The 16,414-nt window shown below is 39.7% G+C and overlaps 1 protein-coding gene across 3 annotated transcripts in view; it reads right to left on the bottom strand.

Moving 5' to 3' along the window:
• The window catches only part of ANK3 (ankyrin 3), a 195,657-nt gene that overhangs the window by 117,558 nt on the left and 61,685 nt on the right, over window positions 1-16,414 (bottom strand). For all 3 annotated transcript variants that reach the window (XM_033515805.1, XM_015632928.3, XM_015632927.1), the window contains exons 6-8: window positions 14,932-15,117; window positions 13,042-13,140; window positions 3,130-3,228 (exon numbers count right to left, since the gene is read on the bottom strand). In XM_033515805.1, the coding sequence (XP_033371696.1) occupies window positions 3,130-3,228; window positions 13,042-13,140; window positions 14,932-15,117 (384 nt within the window). The remainder of the gene's footprint in view (window positions 1-3,129; window positions 3,229-13,041; window positions 13,141-14,931; window positions 15,118-16,414) is intronic.

Here is a 16,414-nt window from a genome sequence, read left to right as displayed (position 1 = left end):
CTTTTACAATAATTTAAACAAGGATTTAGCCCTTCATGTTAACCTTCTGTGCAGTAGTTCAGCACTAGAGTTTCCTGGACCATCTGTCACCAGCAAACACAAATGCTCATGTAAATGACTAAGGAAAAGAAATCATTCCCTCAACTTACTTATTACTTAGAAAAGGCTTTATGTTAATTTAACTATAAAAAGATTATTTTTTGAACACTAAAAATAAGCATGTGGAGAGTATTTCAGTATCCTATACAGAGCATGGGCAGAAACAGACCACAAAATGCCAGCTGAATTTCTCCCATCTAAGAGTCAGAGTAGAAAATCCTGGCTCTGTTAGGTTTTGGTCAACAAGACAAAACAGTATGTCCTGCATCCTGCAAAGGTGAAATACAGACATGAAACAGGAGAAACAAAGGCCTAAGAATTTCTCACCCTGAGCTATAGAAAACAGCAACTTCAAGATTTTTTTTTTTTTTTTTTTTTTTGTCCTTTCATAAGGGTACAGAACCTTTGCTATTTACCTTTAAGGAGGTATTTTGTCTTTCATAATCAATCTTTGAATTAAATAATATAATAATGTCCATGACAAAAAACTACTCTAACAGAAAAAAAACCAAACCTGCTTCTCTCTTACATACATAAATGATGTTCATATCTTTAAAAAAAACAAACAAAAAACCCACCAAAAATAGAGAGAGGTCCCACATTTATAAATATGGTACTTGGAGACTCACTTATTTTCACATGCAAATCCCACCTGTTATCAAGCTGTGTGTGCATTCAGCACCTGTCCCTCACAGAACACATAAGGCTGGGCTCTGCCTGGGCATCCAGCTGATAAGCAGGACTTGACACATGTATCAGAAAAAACACCCTCAGCTACTCTTTGCCTTTCAATGCATTCAGCAACGGTGATGCTGTTGTAAAGGATATGACCAGAGCCTTTGTCCTCATGTATTTTTGTAGGGCCATTCTATATCTAGGACATTGGAAAGAAAAATAGTGCTTAAAAAAAAAAAAGAAATATCTGCAAAGTTGACATATCTTAATTGTTCAGCCTTGTAAAACAACATTGGAACAGGTCAGGTGGGAACAACGGGAGGGATTTAGCAGGAACATGTGTTGTGCCAGCTCAGAGCAATTAATCTTTGCTACTGAATGTGAGAACCAGGCAGGCACTCCTGATACAATGCCCTTTTTTTACCCAGCACCACGCTCCTCTCAGCCTTCTCTTGCTTTTGATTTCTGAGCCCTGCTGGTGCCGTTCCCCTCGCCGATCCCGCAGCTGTGTGAGGCTCCGGGAGCCCCGAGCACCGCCCGCCAGCCCCGCCAGGATGAGGCGGTGCCCCGGGGAGCGCCGCTCCCACTCGCTCCCCGACTCCAGGAAACCCTGCCTGTGCCAACGCCAGCCGCTGCAGCCCGGAGTGACACACGAGCAGGAGAGGTTATGTAAATCCCTTCTGACTTCTGGAGAGGATGGGTGTTTGGGGAAACAGGCAGTCTCTGGGAAAAGCCAGAAAAAACAAACCAGCGCTTCATGAACTACAGTCATCACTGCCTTTTGCCTCACTGGGAAGCTGCGCCAGACTCAGGAGCTGTTAATGCTTCTGCCCTCCTCCTAGATCCTGTTTCCGTCCCAGCCTGTATTTTTAGTTACATAAATTATCCCAGTGCCTGACCCTGGAGCTTGTGATATAGGAAATGAAACAGAGCAGGAATTTTCCTAACTGAAAGAACTAACTTGACTCCAACTATTTAAAGTACTGGTCCCTAATGATTTGGACTGCAGTGGGCCATACAAATACTTGTAGAGGGAAGCAACTAATCCCCCACCGAGTCCCTTTCTCCCTGCTCTGACCAAACGCACATCTGATACACAACCAACCAGTGGCCCTCCCTAGCACAAGGCAGAATCACACCCCTCAGCCTGGTACCCCTATGTAGCACAGAGACTGGAATTTCGGTCCAGAAACTGTACCCACTGTCCACATTACCCATGAAAAGTCATCTCGTCCATGTTGCCCAAGTAGAAAAACTGAAACATTTTCGAAATAAATCATAAGCTACTAAAAGTAAAATAGAAGCAATAAGGAAAAACATGTCACAAGAACGAAGAGATGACAAAATAAATTGACCCAGTTTCTGAATTTGACAGAGAAAAAAACCACATGTGCCTAACAAGCACTGCAGAAAATCACAGACTACAGTAACCAAACAAAACCCCATGAATACAGGAACAGCTGTAGAAAAACTATTATCACATTAGTAATTTCTTTTGTTTAGAATGATTCTGAAAAGTAGAACTTATACAGACTAATTCAAAATGGAAAACGTAGAGGTGATAAATTAATATTTCAAGAAAATTATAATTGTCAAAAAGTTACTGGAACAGCTCTTGAGAGTTACCTCACACAGAAGTGTGTTGCAAAGACTACCCTGACAGCCCACAGCACTACTAGTTCCAGGTTTACTTCAAGATTTTCCTTCTCTTTTCTTTTTTTTTTCTTCCTGCTGTAAGTAAATAAAATATCCCTGGTTTGGTTGGTTTTTAACTACAGTAATTGGACATAAACATATGCATTGAGCTTCTAAGTCACTCAGGACACTGAGCTAGGTGTTAGCCTGATGGAAACCATCCCTGTGCCTGACACATGTGCTGACAAATCCCAGGCAGCAGCCAAACACCCCTCACAAAGAGCCTGAGCTGCACGAGGCTCATCAGCCACACCACGCTCTGGGACACTGCCTGTGGATAATGAAAGGCAAACACACACTGCAGCTCAAAGCTACCCTGCTAGCATTCAAATTCTGAAATATCCGACTTGAACTCTCATCTTTTAGCATGTACCTGTACATTCACTTCTACTCCCAAATAGATAAAAGCAGCTCCTAATTAAACACTAGAACAAGAAAGGGAATGTGGAAAATGGTTGGATCAGAACTTTGCCATCCTTGGTATTTCACACACTGCTGTAAGAAAATGTTAGTATACTACTGCAATCATTTCATAAAACATAAATGCAGTGCAGCTGTAGTAGACTGTTGGGAAGATGAATGATTTAAGCTCTACAGCAACACACAGGTCAGAGGGAATAATTCCACACAGTCACTCACAGCACTCACACTTGAGCTTACCCTTGTTTTGGCATCAATTTTCGCTCCTCGATCAAGTAACAGTTTGACCATATTTGCATTTCCCCTTTTTGATGCAACATGCAACGGTGTAATATCATTCTGTGGAAGAAAAAAAACAAGAAAATAAAGATGCATATGTCAGTCTTTCATGGATTCCATTTTTGGTTTGCTCACAGAATGAATTATGCCAAATTTGCTGAAGCATAACACTGTTTCCGTGTGAGCATGAAAGTTAAGGGAAACTGTGTTCAACCACACATGTGAATTACTGGCCTGACATGATTGTGCCTCAGCTCACAACTCTCACTTGAGGGTTGAACTTATGCAATTTTACTGAATCCTAGCGATTTTACCCAGCTGTGGTTGCTTATGAGCCTGTAGTGTGATAAGGATCCATACCTCAATTCACTGGCCTTGTAGGAGCCATAGGAAAATAAACAAAACCATTATATCTGTAGTTCTCATTCAAAAATTATGAGAAGCCACTTACTTATTTCTGAACATTATCAGCAAACTCTGAAAGCCTGGCAAGCACCTTCATTTCAGTTCCACCATTAATTTTGCCTAGTCAGTTTGGTCCTTTAATGGATGTAACACTGCACTTGAAGTGGGGCTGCAAAGAATTGTGTGTGCTTCCCTGAGCGGTGCCTGGCAGGCCGGCACAGGCAGGGATACCTCATTGTGCAGGGATGCTGCACAATGAGGACAGTTACATAACCAGTGCATGCGCACACACAGGCACTTCTTTTACAAGATGCAGCCAGGACGTCTCTTCATGCTCTGATGAATCCTTTATCTCATGGCCTATGAAGGCCACATCCTGTATATATTTGATCATATGGAGCCAAGTAAAAATAAAAGGATCTAAACAGAGCACGCAGCTAGTGTATGCAGACAAACAGAATTGTAAAGGACGTGTTCCCGTGTGTTCGAGGGCAGCACAAACAGCTGGCTGTGTAAAACCAGCAGTCTGGGACCCAGCAGAAAGCAGCACGTGCAGTGAGTGTGTGTCCTTTGGCTGACTGAATCAGAAAGGCACACCCTGAGCAGCTGGGGAGGGGTACCGGTGTCTGACATGGCTAACAGAGCGCTCAGCAGCGCTTCCTCAGAACTGCAAGCGTGCGGAGCGATAGAGAACCAGCAGTGAGAAAAGACCCCCCTCTCAGATGTGACAAGCTGACTCACAGCCTTATCATAACACCAAGTACCTCATGCTACATTTTCATTTACACAAAATTTCACTATGAAGCAAACTCACAGCTACTAGAAAGTACTAATTAATATTAGCACAGAGGTAAAATACATGTTAACAAGGTTAAATGACAGAGATTCTTTCTACAATATTAATGATCATTAGAGTATCAAAGTGATGACTGTGGCAGGGTAGCTTCTCATTCCTTTAAAAAGCAAAGTAAAGCAAGAAGATGCTTAGTATATTAAACAATGTACAGCATGTCTAGTACTTTCAGGGAGGAAAAACTATGTGATCGCATAAATTTTCTGTGAGGTGGTTTTGAAAAAAAGAGTTAATTCTCTTTGACTGGGAGTTGACACTGGATATAATATGGGATCACTACATTACTGTACCAGTCACAAAGAGGACAGGGAAAAAAAAAAAAAAAGAAAAACAATTATGTAGAGATACTTTCTGTTTTTTCTCTCTTCTCAGAAGGAAAGATGTTACTGAGGTCAGAGGGGGAGAGAGAAGAATTCTACTTTCCCAAGAAAAGAAATGGTAAAGGAAGTAACTTTTCTGTCTTCAAGTAAAGAGTACTGCAGGTAATTTAGATTAAAGAAACACTGTTTTCTACTTGCTAATGTTAAGGGGTAAAGAGGTTAACTCTACCTAATAGATCCTAATGTTCTGTTAACATATCAAAATAATTTAATACTAATAATTTACACAAACAGGAAGAAAATTGTTTTCCAAGCATCAAGAAAGAAATGGAGGAATAAGAGATGGCATTACGAAAGGCAAGACAAATACCTATAAGAAGTCTGTTTCTCATTCATCTCAACACTACACAGAATCTAGTGCAGCACAGGGGTGGGCATAACCACGTAAGAATTAGATCCACTTTGGATCTAATTATTTGCAGTCAAAGCTCTCATTGGCATAAATAGAGTTGATTCTATAATAGACAGATGAGTGCTGGCAAATACACAGCTCAAAACTAAGAGATGACTTCCACTTAGCAATTAAGGGTTAGATCCCACTGTTTGCTTGCAACAGGGGAAAAAATTAAAAATATCAGCTTTCATGTTCAAAACCAAGTCCTGTTCAAATGACATTCATATTTCTGGATTGCTACCAAAACTATTAGGACAGCATATGTCTCTCCCTACTTCTGACAGGGATGATCATCCCGGCTGGAAATGTGGGGAAATTCTCCAGCACCAAATAAGGACCAAACCCAAGAACTTGCAATCCATCTTTGCTCTATGTGATCACCAGTCTTTACAAAAACATAAATTTAATGTCTTTAGCATCTTGAAACCAGGAGTTACTTTTGGTTGAAAATAGGCAGCAAGTTCACATTACAAAGAGATAGATGGAGAAAGCATGTGATCACTCCAGAAAAATTTTGGGAGGAAAACTGACTACACAAAACTTCTCTGAAATAATTAATGGAGCAGGAGAAATCTAGCAAATTAAACTCTATATGTGCAGTGTAATATCTGTCCTTATGGATGACCAAACAGTTCCTCTTTCTTAGGAAAGAGCACTCATTCCCTTGGAAGGAGTTTCCAGGTTTTGTTGTACTTTACTAACCTGATCAGACAGTTAATTAAAAAAATTAAGAGACAAAGGATTAAAAATACCTTCTAATACTTCTAACCTTTTTCACCCTTAACATCTCAAGAAAACACTGTGAGGAAAAGAAGGGGAAAACAGAGAGGAGGCAAGTCTCTATTCAAAATTAAATTTTGCTGTTTAGCTATTTAAGCTTTTACTGGTAGCAAAGAATGTGAAGTAATAATTCAGATGGCTGAGAACAAATAGATGAAGAGGTACATTATATGAATGTTTGAATAATTGCACACTGATGTTCAAGCCAAGAAACTTTTCTTTGGTCAATACTGTGTTGTACCAAGTTTTAAAGAATCGCATTTAGAAGTTTCATATGTATGGTCCTTCCCCATCTCTCATCCCACAATTAAGAATGTGAACCAAGAAGTGAAAAAACCTCAGAAAACACCATCATTAATTTTTCTGATGACAAAACATAAAGTACGGAACTCAAAATGGAGTTATTTGTACTTGTCACAAGAAACAAGAGATAAAAAAAAGCTTTATAATATGTGCAATTTTGGTGTTGTTTATTAACACTAAAACTGTGGTATCAGCAAACAAAATAGCCACCAAATATAAGGTTCTGAATTCTTCAGTGTATCAACAGCATCTGCTGCCTTTTCAGTCTATTTTTACCCATTTGATCTTCTATAAATTTCTCCCTTTGTTCTTAAGATAGAATAGTAAATCAGGAAATTTTTGAAGATGTTTTCCTGCAGTAATGAAGCTGAAATGCCTTCCAAAAGTTGCCATTAAAATATGTGGTTCAGATCTATAATTCCTGCCGTAGTGCTGCTTGCCCTTGCTGGTGAAATATTCAATGCTGGGTAATGTCTTGGGTAGACCCCTTGACACTGAGGTCCAATTTGTGAGTTAATAAATTTTACAGGAAATATGAAGCATCACTTGTGACAATAGCAAGCTAAAACTATGCAAAAAATGCTCACAGGATTATCAACTAGAACACAGCCTTTCCTCTCCTTCTTGGCATATTTCCTGGGGCATGTGACCTGAAGTACTCTGAGACCATACATAGCTCAAAATGCCATGGATTAGGTGCATGCAACTTTTTCTGCACTTCACAACATTGTGGATGATGGTTTTCCCTTTGTCTCCATCCACTGCCCACCACCCCTCACATAGGGCTTGTGCCTTCCTCCAGAGCCACACAACATCAACAAATACAAAGGGTGAAGAGTGACTTGCTTTTACAGTCAGTGGCCTTTGCTGTGCCTAATCAGAGGGAAGACTAAGCCTTTCCAGCTGCAGCTCTCTATCTATAATTTCACAAGAAAACTCAAAAACTTTTGAGTTGCCTTGCATTGAGAAATGAGCCACCTAACATTTCCCAGCTGAAATGAGATCAGCTGCCCTCTGACACATGGCATTATCCATCATAGCTCACCACAGCAGTTAGAATTGCTCCTTTCAAATTAGCAACACAAATGGTTTGGAAGTCAAGAAAAAAATAAGGTTAAAATTGTCAGTGTGCAAAGTAGATCTTATATGGTTATTTTTTAATGCATTTAGAAAACCAGGAACTCCCCCTGGCTTTCTGGTGTGCTATGCTGTCCTATGGGATTGCCTCTTTCTCCCATCACAGCTGGAGTCTTACAAGCATAAGGTTGCTAATAATAACAAGAAAAGTAAATGTTTGCATTTAGAGCTTCGTACTGGGCTCTGAAATGCACCTTTATGGATGGCACAAAACAAAGAGAAAACCTTTCCTAGTCGTGTGCTGCACTGATTTAAATTCTGACTGAGCAGCTGATCACATCAGGACTGTGAAGACTCATTGCCAGTCATACGGACTTGGTATTCTTCTTGCTGCCAATGAGAGAACTTACCTCCACCTCTGAGCTCTCCTCCCAGCCTCTCAGTGGAGTGCAGTTTTAATAAGAAAAATTACACTTATCTGATTTCAAATTTCACTTCCTTGAAAATCAGAACAGTTTCTTATCAAAATGCTCAGATTAACTTGGAATTTAGTAAGATAGTTCTTCTCAATCCTCAACTAAGAGCAAACTCCAGGAAGAGCTTAACATTGACACAGAATGTGTAAGACAGAAGTTGAAAAGAGCCAAACTGCTATAACAGAATTTTTTTATACAGTCTGGAAAATCCCTGCAGCATTAGAGATTTTTAAGAAAAGAGCATAATGGTAGATTTTGCATACTGGAATTGTCAGCAGCACCACTGCATTGTTATTACCACTATTACCAGATCACGAAGGTATGGGGAGATTGTGGTGTGCATTTAAAGATTTAAAGATATGCAACTATGCACCAACACCAACATGTTGTATGCTAAAACACTCAGTATCCTCCCCTGTATTTTTCTGCATTTTAGAACTGGATTTACAACACAGCAGAATTCCTGCAGAGAAAAGTCTTATATTTTAGTAGCAGTTACTGGGATCACTGAGGCTTGTATAGATGTTTCAGAAATTAAAGATAAAAATGCACAATTAGATGCTTTCCAGGAAACCCTCAACAGTGCACAATTTTCCAGCTTTTTTCCTCCTCTTCTAAATGCTAGTAAGTTTTCTATTGTGCTATTTTAGTTCTTGTGTGCATATATAGTTAATTTTCTTCAGGGTTGAGATGTATAAAATGAATCCTGGAAGAAAAGAAGGAAGGCTATAGGAAGGGGCTCTTATGGCAAACTACCACTGAGGAAACAAAGACATTTATTCTCTTATGCCACTGTCACTTAGATACTTCCTGCTCTTTTTGATGGGCTAATGGTCTTCTGCTTCTCAGCCTTAGGGTCATCATTAATGCATGTTGTCCTCACACCACCCTCAAAATTACCAAATCCTTTCCTACCCTTCCAGTAAGCAAACTTTCTGCAGGCAAATCCCACTCCCAGTGGAACTGAAACCTCCTCTAGCATAAGGAGTGCTGTGTATCAGGAAGGCTTTTCCTAGCGCTCTATGCAGTTTTATGGCACAGTGATGAGTTCTCATTTGCTCTGGCAAGAAAGATACAGGGAGAGGTCATCTTCACATGGAGGATTCCCTGGCTACCTCCATCTTCTGACTTGCTCAAGTAGAGAGTGGATGTGGGGGTCACAGAAGTTTCTTTCAGCTGCTGCTCTGGGAGCTGCCGAGAATTTTATCCCTTCTTCCTTTCTAACCACTGTTTTCCTCAGAGACAGGTAGAGCTTCAAAGGCATTTTCTCACCTGGGCTAAACAGAACTTTGCACTGGAAGATCATCTCAGACAGAAGAATGCTATCTGAAGACTGTGTGAACCCTCAAAAGATAACTTTTATGTAACTAAAATTCCCAGTTTATTCAAAACACCTCCAAAATCATTAAAACTCTAGGTAGGACATCTGATACAGTTTGATTTAAAGGCACAAGTAGCTAATAAACAATAGTTTTAAAATGATAGGAATTAGTTTTTCCTGTTGAAAAAATTGATAAAATATATTCACTGAAAGGTATCTGGCTACCTTTCAGTTTGTAACTAGGATTCATCACACTTCTCCAACGTCAAGTGGCATTGTCAGCTAACAGAATGGTGCCTGGAGCTGTTGCAATCTTTCAAAGCCCAAGTAGTGACTGCTTTAAAGTGTTAATCTGGCTAAGGAAAGAAGGCTGACTTCTACCTCAGTTACCCTTTAGCCTCCTCCTCCACTTCTTTAGTTTCTGTGTGATTGTCTTCCATTTAAGCAAGAGGGAAATATGGTGATGTAATGAAGTATTTGAAGTATTTTGGAGAAGCTGGACACATTATAATGAACTACAGAAAAAGGATGATGAGTAGTCATAAAATGCCTGTTACTCTGCAATGCATACCCTGCCAGTAATTGTGACAGGTTTTCTGTTAAGTTTGAGCCCAAGAAGTCAAGCAATTTGGAATGATTGTTTTTCCTTTGTTCCAAAATGGCAAACATCCAGCTGAATAAGGAGATTTTGTTTCACTTAGAATGAGATTAGGATGGCTCTCAGAGTTGCCTCCTTGTTTATAGGTGGAATAAAGGGCATCACAATCTGATTTACTGAAATTATTTCCATCCATTCCAATGGGGAGAGTTTGCTTTGCCACCTTCCCTGCGCTTGCAGCAAAGTAAGAAAAGAAAGCACAGACGCAGAAGTGCTAATACAGCTCAAAGGAAGAGCTGGCATGACGTCAGTCACTCGTCTGCAGGAGTGCAAACCTGTAAAAGTAGGTCCATTTCCTACCCCCCAGACTCTACAGTCAGCAGGTATACACATGCTGGCAGGCCCTTTGACACCTCTAAGAGCTCCTGGAGCTGTGCCTGTCTCCTAGTTGCGGTGAAAGAAAGGACCAAGGGACTATGTGACAGCTGAGAGGCAGGCAGGTGTGTGCCGGTGGGGCTGAGGGAGCAGCTGCTACTGAATATCACTGGGGACATAATTTACTTACAGTACAGCAGCACTGCTCACCGCCTGCCCACACACTGAGAGCCATCAGCAAGCTCATCTCTTTCCTTGCCTTCGCTGCTGGAACCTCTTTCTTCCCTCAGGCCTCTTGGAAACACACTGAAAACAGCAGCTGAGGAGATCTCCTTTGCCACAGACTTGCCCTCCTTTTTCTTATGTCCTTTCACCAGCTCTTCATTTTACCAGTTGCCCTTGGCCTTAGAGCCCTGCCTCCATCCTGCACATCCATTCACATTCCTCCACCTTTCCCCACCCTGACTACACTGATACTGACAAATTTGTCACTTGTCCTGCCCTCACACGTGTCTTCACATTACCCTGTTCACACAAGCTTCTTTTGTTACCATAATCCTCTCCTCCTGTTCAAACCTCTCCCCAGAATTAGTACTTTCCTGAAGAGTTTGAACATAAACTGAGAGCAAGACAAGTAGTATTAATTTACATTTATTTAATAAAAACAAAGGAAAAATGCACAAAGTGCATTTGACACCCCATCTTAAAAGTTTGCTCTTTTCACTTCTGAAATCTACAGTACATATGATAATATTTTATTTGGGTTACAACCCTTCCATGTCTTTGCTCTGTTGCTCATCTCACAATGTCAGCAACTCAAATAAGGGCCTTGCCTGCAGAGGGAAGACAGCAGACTGTGGATAATGTTTACAGAAATTAAAACAAGCAGCAATGAAGCGGCAATGAGCAGGCTGTACCTGTGGGTCATTTTCAGTACCTGTTTTGCAATTTGGGTAATCAAGGATCAATCAAGGGCTCCACTACTTGGCGTTAATAATTGCATGTGCTCTGTTAGCCTACAAATCCACTGCTCTACCAAAACCTAACCCATCCTTCTGTGCAGTACTTTTTTCCCCTGCAGCCTGATAAGCACTAAAGAACAAAATTCAACTCCATATTACTGTTATTTATGCTACAATTCTTTCTGTCACAACAACTTTATCTAGATTTGCAACTGCCATGGAGTGGAGATGGGCTCTCTCTGGATGCCCCCACGTTGTATCATAAGCACAAACAAGTTCTTAGTGTTCCCTGAGTCACCCACTGCTCCTTCAGAGGCTGATGTCACTGCATCTGCACTTCCCCAGCTATCCCAGAACTCTGTCTCCCTCTGATGATGACAACTAATGGAAGCAGAATTTAGAATGTCCAGATCTTGAAGAGGAGGCAAGAATGGCCTTATTACTCTGGATGTGCTCTCCACAAGTGTCCTTAATCCAAAACAGAGCTGCTGAAGCCTAAGATTTATTATTTTATCAAAACAAGCATAGGCAGATGCTATTTAGTGCACTGGTACTAAATGCTGCTAATTGCTATTGTAGTAGCATTGCTAATCCCTAATCTTGTTTCTGAATGGGAAAGAGTTGACCCAAGACTCCATTTGTCTTCCTTGCTTCTGTGTTTAGGGCTTATCAAATATGCAGTGCCAAACCTTAGGATGGTATGAAATGCCTTAATGCTCTAATGGGGTCAGTTAAACAACTTGGAAATCAGAGGTCAATGTTATCAGTGAAAGCAAAGCAATGGGTTTGCAATGCTTGTCATAAAAACTTTGCTGCATGTAAATATGTGCCTTAACCACAGAAGCATTCAAGTTTTCAGCTGTACAAACTATCTAAAGTAGAATACTGCAAATTCACTTTTCCCTTTGTCCAAATGCTCTAAGCAGTATTGTAGTACTTTTCATCTTGCAAAAGCAATAAACATAACACATGATCAAAATCTCAGAAGAGGAGCTGCTGGATTATCCATGTGACATAATTCCCCTCATAAATATAATCTTGAATTTAGATTTTTTTTTTTACTTTTTCTAATTTAATTGAAAGATTGTTCTAGAATCTCATTAGTTATATTTAATATTCATTATTTAGTAATGATTAATGAAATAACATTAATTACTATGATTTAATAAAATATCTACATTTCTAGACAACACTTATTCATGGCCAATTTATGCCTATTTACTCTTATATCAGCATTTGCTTTCACTTTGAATGCCTCTTGTTCTCTTGATTTTATCTCTCTATTGTCCTGGATCACTACCACATCTCTTCCCTGGATTTTGGGGTTTATTTATTTATTTGGTCTCTTGCCTGGCACCACCATCTTTCCTTGCTCTTCATATTGTACCCTTATCCATATGTTTGGGTTTTTCCTCTGTTCTTCCAACTCTTAACTTTCCTCTACTGTTTCCTGTCTTTCTTCTGCTTACACTATGGACTCCACTTCTAGGTCTTGTTTCATTTCTACCCATCCAGTTTCCCAGATTTCCTTTATGAATCACCTAGCTCTCATACATGCAGTGAAAGCACAGATGCTTTATTCACCACTACACCTGATGTTCACTGGAAGCAACTGTATGGTGAGGAGAATTCAGCAGGGACACATCACTCCTGACATATGTTACAGCTACAGGTGGAAGCATTTGTGTCACTGGATCCCAGCCCACCTTTCGCAAGGCTGGAACGATGAAAATAGCAGCTCCTTTTGATGAAAATAGAAGATTTGGAGTTGAGGTCTCGAGCTCAGGCTCAGTTCAGCAGCCCAGGGAAAGCCCCTTTGCACCAGATGGTAACAGAACCAGCTCAGCCAGGTTGGGCCCCTTGGCTGGTGAGAGAGATGTGCCTCTCACACCGCTGTGCAAAAGGTGTTGCCACACGGTGACAAAGTAAATTAAGCATAACTGACTTACCCTTGCAGTGAAGTCCACAGCAGCACCCCGATTCAACAGCAATGTGGCTACATTGATATTTCCATAGTGAGCAGCTATGTGGAGGGGAGTGAACCCACTCTGCAAAAATACAAAACAAAACACAACCAATAGATACTTTTTAAAAAATATCGCAGTAGTACTCCACAATTTGTGGCACATCACTGACAAAAGCTAGCAAGAGGAGCCTGCTGTAAAGTCACCACTCCAATTCTGTACTAGTTTTCACTCACTTATGTTTATTTATAGCATCTCAGAGAATCTAAATAAAATCACATTGCTATGCAGGAGGGAAAAAAATTAACATAATTATTCTAGAAAAAAAGAAGTTGAATAAAACTTTCAGTTATTCCAGGAAAACAGCGGCAAAACATTTGAGTTTAAAGCAATGATCTGACTTCTATAAGCTTCTAACTATAAATATATAGTTATTGGTATTATGTCAATCTTGCAAGTTAAATCTTTTAGAGATTCTTTGCAAAAGTTCAAATACAAGTCATTTAATGATATTTGCTAACTGATTTTTATAAATTCTAAGTAGATGCAAATGAAAATAACATCAAAGACTTCTTTAAATTATTAATATGTTTGTTTTTTTTTTCCAAGGGTTAGCACCATAAAGATCAGTCTCCCACTGTGGGCAATCACACTGGGTTACGTTCAGACACCACGAGTTACCACCCTAATTAAAAGATGTTTTACTGATAAAATTACTTCAGCAACTGATTTTCATATTTAAGTACTTTTGCTTCCTTTTAAAATAATGCTAAAACATGCAGCAAATCCATCAGTCCTGCAAATTATGAAACCTTATGGGAACTAGATGCATTTCTAAATTTTTAGCAAGCCATGCTAGCTGCCACTGCCTTGCTTTGGGAGTTTTGCAGCTATAAAACCACTCTCAGATCATTCTATTTGCTGACACCATCAAGGTAAGTGTCATGCAGAAGCCTAGAATCAGACCTGGATGCACAACGTAACAGGGTTGTCTGCAGCTCTTAAAACATCTGATAAACATATGCTCCATGAGAATCCCTGAAAACTCCATCTCACGTAATCCGGCCCTTTTATGATGGCAGTTAGTTCCCAAGAATGCTTCACTCTTACTTTTAAACCCTACTTTCAGCTGCAGAAAGCCCTGGTCTCTCAACTACAGTCTTCTCTAGCACATGCTACTTCATTTCATCTAAAGCAGGTGTCTATCCTATAATATGCGATGCAGACAGGAGGGAGAAATGATGCAGCAGCACTAAGTCATGGAGAAGTGATGATGCATATATATATTTATATATACCTCTGTTGTTCTATTCACCATCATCTAGGTTAACACATTTGGAAGCAAAGAGGGGGAAAAAATGAACGGTTAGTCCACCACTGGTGACATGGATGCAGAAAGCTTCATGATGGCTGTGTGGCATGGCAGCTTGGACAGCAGCATGCCCGGCACACACTGGAAGCTCCACAGGGTGGAAGCCGAATGAGCGAGTACTTTGAGTGCTAATTGTTACATGTTAACCAAAGTTCTCAAAGTAGCAACTGCACAGACGACTGATCAAATGACTTAACTGTACAGTACCTACAGCTCACCACTGTTTTCAGGAGGGGCTTTTATTTCCAAGAGAATAATTCAAATAATATTTTGTTTACTATTTTCCATTTGCAACATTTCTACAAGATAAATTAAGCTTGATTTTAACTGAAAGGGCATGGGGGAGAAAGAGGAAAAGGAGGCAAATCAAATGTTATTCTTTATCAGGTGTTAGAGGAGAAATTCTGTGTAACCACAGCAAAAAAAGTTCACACCAAGGGAGATCTTCCCTGGATGTCGTCAGCACCTGATTGCATCAAACCTTCTAGTTTTTCCCAACTGACCTTTGACTCCACGTCAGCATTGTGGTCATTCTGCAGGAGCAGAGCCGCTGCCTTTGTGTCATCCTTGCGAGCCGCTATGTGAAGGGCAGGAAGGCGGACTTTCCCCTTCGTGTCATTTTCCAGCAGCAGGGAAACCACCTGGTCATGGCCTTGCTGCAAAGCTACTGCCAAAGGTGTGAAACCATCCTGCAACACACAACAGGCACCGTCAACGTGTGTTCCAAACCTTCCACAGGGTGGGAAGGGGAAGCAAAGAGATCCCAGTGCTACGAACAGAGCTGGTGCAAATTCAACCAAGTGTAATACAGCAAGTCAAAAGTACCCTGCAATGACCCTAAAATTGGAATACAATGATGGTGAACAAGGTTCCAAATACTCTAAACACCTTTCTGGCACTCCAGACACAACATAAAATTATAAGACACAAATGACTGAGACTCAAGGGAAAAAAAAGAATGAAATGACAAATTTACAGTTAATTATACAGATGTTTATGTAAGCACTTAATTATATAAAAAGGTATAAAAAGCTGGAATACTAAAATTACAATTGCTAATGATGTCTCAAAAGTAAATTATCATCCATTCCTTTCAGATTATAATCTACATTTTTATGATTATTTAAAACAACCCCGAACAACTAAACAAACCAAAACAAACAAAACACTTGAGCTCTACCCTCTAAAATATTTTATATGTGGATTTAAAATACAATAATTGATCAAGAATACCACATTCTCCTAATGTAGTGATGTTCTACTACAATTTCCATTTATGAAAATTTATATAATTTAATAGATAATTCTCTTATAAAAAGAAGTTATTTCCTTTCAGATTTGCTAATAACCAAATTGGTGGAGAATAAAAAAACCTGAAAAACAGAAGGTTTTTATTTAACAGATTTTAGAGCAGATTCCTCAAACACATAAAAAGTACAGTCTGGGATTTATAATTTCATGTTTCAATTTAAATTTTATCTTATGGATTCTTAGAAAAGTAAAAAATGGAGGAGTTGTCATTTACATCCTGCTCCATCCCAAACATCTGTCATTGCAACCCAGCACATCTAGCTTTGTCCAAGATAACACCCATAAATCACTCAAAAAATTACAAAGGCAAACTGCTTGGGATATTTATTTATTCAATTTGTCTCCTGATGAATATATCCAAAGCTTGCATTGCAGTTTAGCAACCAAACGTGTTCTTTCCCTTTTCAACTACTGCTATCATGGTGAAACTGTGTAACTGTGAAATAAAAGTGCAGTAATGACAGAGAAAAAGGTAGATCCTCATTCTATGTCAACAGTGCAGAGTTGAAGTGCTAACTTTTTTACTTTTGTTGTGAAAAGTAATGTTTTCAATATGGAATTTCTCTCTCCAGCAGAGAACACCTCAATCTAGGATGAGAAACAGGAGGGGTCCTGAAAAAGAGAGCTTTTTCAAAATTTTTGAGGGGAAGAAAATCCAAGAAAATTACTGAACTT

This window comes from Parus major, chromosome 6 (assembly GCF_001522545.3).
Source record: "Parus major isolate Abel chromosome 6, Parus_major1.1, whole genome shotgun sequence".
NCBI lineage: Eukaryota > Metazoa > Chordata > Aves > Passeriformes > Paridae > Parus > Parus major.
The sequence above is the reverse complement of the archived record's forward strand: the minus strand, read 5'-3'. Positions and strand labels throughout refer to the sequence as shown.